General features: G+C 32.0%; 1 protein-coding gene across 1 annotated transcript; it reads left to right on the forward strand.

Moving 5' to 3' along the window:
* Positions 1-201: 201 nt before the first annotated feature.
* Positions 202-7538, forward strand: LOC106868288 (zinc finger protein ZFP2). The gene is made up of 2 exons (XM_014913478.2): positions 202-352; positions 3803-7538. The coding sequence occupies exon 2, from the start codon at positions 4212-4214 to the stop codon at positions 5322-5324; it is 1113 nt and encodes a 370-aa protein (XP_014768964.1). The 5' UTR covers positions 202-352; positions 3803-4211; the 3' UTR covers positions 5325-7538.
* Positions 7539-7863: the final 325 nt, after the last annotated feature.

Here is a 7863-nt window from a genome sequence, read left to right on the forward strand (position 1 = left end):
TTACCACAGTTGAAACTCGGAATAGCAAGAGGTTGACTCAACCAAAACACACGAATAAATAAATAAATATATGTACGTATGCATGAATGAATGACAAGTAATAATCGCAACATCCTAATATAGACACAGACGTTTCATATTGAATCTGCGGCTAAAGACATAAAATCATTTTCAGTGCTTCAGTGTGACAAGATACGAATTTATGGCTACAAGTATTAGCGGCTACTTGAATATTGATATCGTAGAATGAAACTAATAGCACACCTGGATACAAATTTAAGAACGAGATCATTTCTTTTGTAGTTTGGTGACAAGGTAGAACACATCGAATAACTGTTTACACATGAAAACGGTAAGCTGACAAAGATTTAGACGTTTCTTCATTAACCTACATCGCATGTAATTTCTTCATTGGCCCTTGATTATCATTTCAAATTAATTATAATTTTCGAAAATTCATTTGAAAATTATGAACAAAGACACTATTACAAAGTTTTTGAAGGAAATCGTATTGTTGTTTTCCAGTCGATTTGTATCATTCATGTGGTCATGAAACGAGTTACGGATGGTAATTTCAGTGGTGCATTTAAAAAGAAATGTCTGTCAATAAGAATACATTCTTTGAGAATGGTAAATTGAAATAAGAAAGAAAAGAAAAATTGAGATATTGTATATGTATTCGTACGAATTCATATTTTTTCATTCATTTTGTTTAAATTTCAAATGTAGAGTAATAACGAAAAGCGCCAAAACTTCAAGGTTGAATTTTAGAATCAAGTGAATGTTTGAGAATACAATAACTATACAAAAGTGGAAACCACATAATAACATTAGGAAATCTAATCCCAGTGTTGTGTGTTTCCACTGGTATCTGGTAATTACGGTAATTATATAAAAGACTCGTTCTAGTTAAATTCATCAAAGGTCCATCGCGAAGGTTCTTAAGATTTTCTTCAAATTTACGTCATTATCTTAGTCTCTGTGAGAGGAGTAATTCCTGAAAATTTTAGCTCCATAGATATTACCAATCACATTTTATGGTTACTTAAGTTTAGGCAATTTCCTAAATTTTTGAAATATTGAATTTTTTATTTTTAGAGGCCCATCATTCCAAATAGGTTTGATATAATACTTTGAAAATTATGTTTCTTTAATCCCCACTATCTCAAGTCCCTCAGATTGACTGACACTAAAGATCAATTCTTTTAACTTAGCCAATGTAGAAAAAAAATGCCAACTGAAAATTGCAAAAATCCACGTCTTGAGGGCTATTTAAAAAAAAGATCTTAAGTTTAGACAGCTATTACTTAATAACAACAGTTGTTGAGCATTCCATCTTCCCTAATCTTACAATAAGGTCTGAAATCTTATCAGAATATACGAATTCACTAACTGAAAAGCCTGCTTTCTTGTGCAATGGTGGGGGTGGGGGATCAAGAACAGAACAAAGTGAAAAATTTGGTGATTTTTACAGTATTTTAACTAGAATAACTTCTTATCACTAGGTTGAAACTATATAAAATTATATTCAGAAAATACACCTGATGGTAAGTATAGAAATGTAAAACTACAGCATTTAAAACCAATCTAAATATCAATTTTCATCCCCTTAAAATAGCTCAAAATGGAAATTTCCATTTTGTGGGGTAGTTCAGAGCCAAGGAAATCAATATGCAACAATTAGAAAAGTTCCGAATGTGAAAATCCTTGGACATTGACCTCTTGGTTGGCAAATGGAGTTTCATACTTTTATAATAGCTTTGTAGATTCAGGAGGTCGAAAAGAAGAAAAATTCTAGTAGTCCTATATTGATAGCTGATGGGACAATCAAAAGTTTTCTTGGACTGTATTTTGCCTCCACATCTGAAGAAAAATTAATAAAACTAGCAAAATGTCAGAAATAACATGAAACTGGAAAACAAAATGAATCAAAAGCTATTTGGTAGCCTAATACATATCACATCAAATTTTGTATATCATCACATGAAAAATGATAACAACTGCTAGTGCTTCCAAAAGACGGAGGAACCACATTTACAATTACGTCCAATGTTGAAATCCAACAGATATCATCATTTCTTGGCCAGAAAAACTGACTGACTTTAGGATGAAGGAACTTTACATTAACATCAAAGTGTTCAACTGAAACATAATTTGTCACTCCAAAGTACCAACCAATATCATACTAAAACACATAGTATGACCCTGATGGATATTTTCAATTGAAATAGAATTTGCATTATCTTGCAGTAGCAGTCTTGATGAATGATTTCCAGATACAAGGCTCATGGAGATGTCGTTACCACATGGAATAAATTCATGGTTTCCACATGTACCTCTGTATTTGGCAGAGTTTGAAAATTGTGTATCTAGAAACTGTGACACCTGGTTAAGTGACTTGAGAGAAAGTGGTTACTACATTGATCTCTTTCCTGGCAAATTTGAACAACTGCTTTAGAGCTTCTACTCTGAGACTGCTTTTTGCAGACTTGCTTGTGCTGTTAACCACTTGATTGTCCCACTGTTATCACTAGCATTTTAACCATGTGATGTGGCAAAGAAATGCCATTCTGCTTTTAACTGAAAATCTGCTCATGGAAGATCAAATTAGAAAAGTTCTTGTGGTTTTTGTACTGTACTGATGATCCGTCACTGAAATAAATAATCTCTATTTTAGGAAACTTAGTTTCAGTAATTCATCAATCAGTACCTTTCCTATTGAGCGTCTGTAACTTTCCATTTTACTCTGAAATCATAACACCATAAATGTTTGTATTTGTGTTCAGAACTACAGAAAATGCAATGTCTTTACTTATATCAAGGCAATGACTACTAACTTTTCTTCATTAAAACTGCAACACATTGGTATTCTTCCAAATGAGCATTCATTTAAATAAAGTCAGTATGTTGCTCTCTTGGTTGGAAAAGTGAACAGTTGAAAAAGTTTCAAAAGGTGCTTTACACACTAAGAACTTATGAGATGAGATACTAGATATTAGGCTAGCAAATTGCTTTTGATTCATTTTGTTTTTCACTGATTCATATTATTTCTGACATTTTACTAGTTTTATTAAATTTTCTTCAGGCTTGGGGGCAAAATACAGCCTAGGAAAACTTTTATGATTGTCCCATCTACTATCTACATGAGACCAGTAGAATTTTTCTTCTTTTTCAACCCCCTGATTCTATAGAGGTATTATAAAAGTATGAGGCTCCAATGTCCAAGGATTTTCATGTTTGAAAGTTTTTGTAATTGTTGCACATTGATTTCTGCAGCTCTGAACTACCTATAAAAATGATCTGTCACAAAATACACAACTTCATGGAAAAGAACCTGCTTTTAAACAGGCTCAGTCAGGGAGGACCTAAACTTAAGCAATATTGGGCCACAGTAGGCACCTCTAAGTGATTACATGTTCTACTAGAAATTGCAGCTATATTTACCTAAATTTGAATCCTTCAGTTTTGAAATTTGAGGACTATATTGGGTAATGTAGTCCTGGATATACAATGCAATAATGAAGGTGGGAAAGTTAAAGCTGAAATGCCTTACATCATAGTCTGGTGATAGAATGTTAATCAATATTTTAACACATAATCTGAAGGTGTAACTGTTGTCTGCAAATATGTAGACTTCACATAAGATTGTTTGATGTAATTTTAATAACATATTAAAAGGTAAGTTCATTTGGTTGAGTAATGTTTTATATCTATAGTTGATCAATATTGAAATATAATAAATTTTCCGCTGTTGGTCCTCTAAGTATTCTTTATAGTTTATACTGTTTCTTTATTATTTCAGAATATCAGATGACATTGGCATAAAAGAATATTTTACTTCAGATATATTATCAATATTTATTATCTTTGAAAGAAGATTTGATAGAGAACAGATATAACCTTGTTAATATAAATCTGTGGTAGAATCACTGTGAAATTGTTCTTCTGAGTGAGATTATTAGTGATATTTCTCCTCCTCATTAACTGGAATACATACAAGATGATTTTGCATTCTAATTAATCTCAGACAAATTTGCAAAGAAGTTTAACCTGCTTTAAATATCAACAATGGTTACAGTTAATGGAAATATAGCAGTATAGGAATATATAAAAAAAGAAAACAAGGAAAACATCCAAATATTGTGGTGTGAGAATAAAAATTATGGAAAAATTTATGTGAGAAACTTAAAGGATTGCTTTAATTGCAAGATATGCCAAAAGAGATAGGCAAATCAGCATATACCTGTGGTATCTGTAAAAAGACATTCTCTAAAAAGGGTCAACTTACTATTCACAAACGCATTCATACAGGAGAAAAACCTTATCACTGTGATATTTGTGGTGTATCATTCTCTGAAAATAGTCACTTAACTACTCACAAACATGTTCATACAGGTGAAAAACCATATCATTGTGATATCTGTGGTAAATCATTCTCTCAAAGCAGTAACCTGACTATTCACAAACGTATTCATACAGGAGAAAAGCCATTTCACTGTAATATCTGTGGTAAAACATTTACTCAAACAAACCAATTAATTGCTCACAAACGCATTCATACAGGTGAGAAGCCTTTTCACTGTGATATCTGTGGTAAATCATTCTCTGTAAATGATCACTTAATTAAACATGTACGTGTTCATACAGGCGAGAAGCCATATCATTGCAATATATGTGGCAAGACATTCTCTGGAAGTGGTGACTTAACTAAACACATACACATTCATACAGGGGAAAAACCATTTCACTGTGATATTTGTGGTAAATCATTCTCTGGAAGTAGTGTCTTAACTATACACAAACACATTCATACAGGAGAGAAACCATATAACTGTGATATCTGTGGCAAATCATTCTCACAGAATCATCATTTAACTAATCATAAACGTATTCATACAGGAGAGAAGCCATATCACTGTGATATCTGTGGTAAAGCATTCTCTCGAAATCATCACTTAACTACTCACAAACGTATTCATACTGGAGAGAAACCATATCACTGTAATATCTGTGGTAAATCCTTCTCTGAAAATGGTGTGTTAACTAAACACAAACGTATTCACACAGGAGAGAAGCCTTTCCATTGTGATATCTGTGGTAAATCATTCTCTGAAAATGGTGTATTGACCAAGCACAAACGTATTCATACAGGAGAGAAGCCATATCGCTGTGATATCTGTGATAAATCATTCTCTGAAAACGGCCACTTAACTACTCATAGGCGTATTCATACAGGAGAGAAACCATATCATTGTAATGTCTGTGATAAATCATTCTGTCAAAATAGTCACTTATCTACACATGTCTGTATTAATAAAAATTAGTAAATATCAATGTCAAAATTTAATTTCATGAAAGAAATCTAATTATCATCATCATCACTGTTTGACTTCTGCCTTCTATGCTGGCATGGACTGGGTGGGCACTGCTCACCTAGATGGGTTGGGGAATTGCATTTTGCTTGTATGATTCATTTTTGGCTAGATTTCTATGGGTAGATGCTCTTCTTAATACCAACCATATTATAAAATGTCCTTGATGCTATTTTTGAGGCTCCAATATGATAGAAGTTATCAATTTTTGGACAACACTAAAGGTTTCTTGGTCCCATGTCTCATTCACCAACCACTTTACAGAATACTCCGGGTGGATTTATAGTGTCAGCAATATAGCATGGTTACCACTTGCCTTGAAGATATGAGAGTACTTATTTCCCTGAAAAGTATTCTTTCAATCAGGGTGATGAGGTGAGGTATGTGCAAAAGTGTGATAGCAGAAATGGAGTGAATGATGGATGTCTATATCATATGGTCCAAGAGTAGGTGAAGTATAGGAAGGGTAATGACAGATTGGTTTTAGGGTGGATAAGGCAGCTAGGGTGATTAGGATGAAAGCTGGATAGAGTGTTGGAGTGATGAGAAGGCTACATTACACTAGGAGAAGGTTGTAGTGAAGAGCAAAGATCTATCCCTCACTGACAGCCAAGTACAGGGAGTGTGAAAAAATGAGAGCAATAGAGGTAAGAAGTGAAAGGCATAAGTAGAAGCATTAATGAGAGAAATGAATGATTAGTGAGAAGAGGATTGATAAGAGTACCCTGTATTCTGTGATATGTACATCCATGCAGGGTTACATAACCAAGAGAGTAGAGCAATGATCAGAAAGCAATGACACAGGAGATAGATTGATGACTATGGAAGAGCCAGGATGAGTGAATGAGTATGAGAAAGATTATGATGGTAGAGAGAATAAATGACTGGCTGTAAATAAAATAGCAGTGAAGGCAGTTATTGAATACAATAGTTTCGAGAAGTCCCATATCAAAGAATAACATGAATGATAACCAGAAATGTATTCACACAGGAAAGAAAATAAACATGTGATAACAAACTCCCAACATATTACATTGGTAAGATAATTTATCATTATAATATTTTTAGTAAAATAATTATTTCAAAATACTGTATACATTCTTTCTAATACTGTATACATTCTTTCTAACATATTTCCAGCAAGAGAAAAGTACTACTGATTTGTTCGATGTGGGTGAATAGTTGGGAAATGTATTCTCCAAATCAGGGATAACATCACTGTTTAGTTGTATTACAAATAAATACACAAATGATAAAATTGAAATATTTCGTCATACTTTAATGGGATATTCATATGATATCTTAAGTATATTCTGCTGTTAAATTTATTATGTTTATTCCATCAAAGGATGATTCTGTTGTTGGTTACATTGGTATATAATTTTACAGTTTACTTATGACATGATGGTTAAGCTGAATGTTAATTAGAAAGTATCAATGAACCCTTTAATATAATATAAATGCAAAATAGGGGTGGGGGCATAATTTGTCAGTTAGACATATTTGTAATAAAAGATATCACCACCATTCTTGCAATCTTTTCTGATCTAAACTGAATTATAGGTTCTGGCATCACTTTTTATAAATATTCTTAATAAACTGAATTTAAATAAAACTAATTCATTTTTTAATTATTCTCCTGTCATTTTACATGTAAAACCTCTTGCAACAACTTGTGCTGACACAACCATAAACTATAGAATTCACAAATTTAGTCAATATTTGATTAAAGTTGCACGTTTCCCTAAATTGATCTCCATTAAATGTTTACTTTGTAGTAATACAATTTACTGACATGATTCAATACTGAATACTAGATGTTAGAGATTATCATGCAGTGAATGAAAGAAAAACATAACTTGGTACATAAAATGATAATGATATTGGTTATCTAAAGAATATGTGATTAGCCAGTTGGCCGACAGGAGACAAGGGAGAAGAGAGTCTAAAGAAAATATATTTCCGTTACCAATACTGTTAAAATGCAACAAAATATAAAAACTAACATATGTGATACATTGTTATTCATGATGTCTAGAACAAACATTTCAGTAAGGTATTGCAGTTATTATAAAAGATATAACTGAATTTTTGCAGTTCTTGTATGGTTTTAGGTGGAATACTGGATATTACAATAAAAGATGAATTTCATATAAAAAAATATATTGTAGTTAAAAACTGCTTGAAATTCCTAATTTAACCATTTTTGAGTGAAACTTTAGAGTTGGGATAATGTGTGAATCATATAAAAATATCAAGACATTTTTATAATCATTTTGTTACCATATTTCTGTTGAAATACATTATCTTTCAATTATTTTATCAAATTGTGAAGAATTTAGATAACTAAGTTATTATTATGCTGGTGTTTAGAACATAAATTGACATTTTTTGATAGAAAATATTAACTTAGATCATTTAAAAACAGGAAGTTTGTGTCCCAGAAAAAAGGGATAGCCTCGGGTAGATTGATTTTTAAAATGTTAAAGTT

Source organism: Octopus bimaculoides, chromosome 9 (genome assembly GCF_001194135.2).
Source record: "Octopus bimaculoides isolate UCB-OBI-ISO-001 chromosome 9, ASM119413v2, whole genome shotgun sequence".
In the NCBI taxonomy this organism is placed as follows: domain Eukaryota; kingdom Metazoa; phylum Mollusca; class Cephalopoda; order Octopoda; family Octopodidae; genus Octopus; species Octopus bimaculoides.

What these genes read in the sequence shown, in the direction of transcription:
- LOC106868288 (XM_014913478.2), top strand. Translation starts at nt 4,212, where the DNA reads ATGCCAAAAGAGATAGGCAAATCAGCATATACCTGTGGTATCTGTAAA.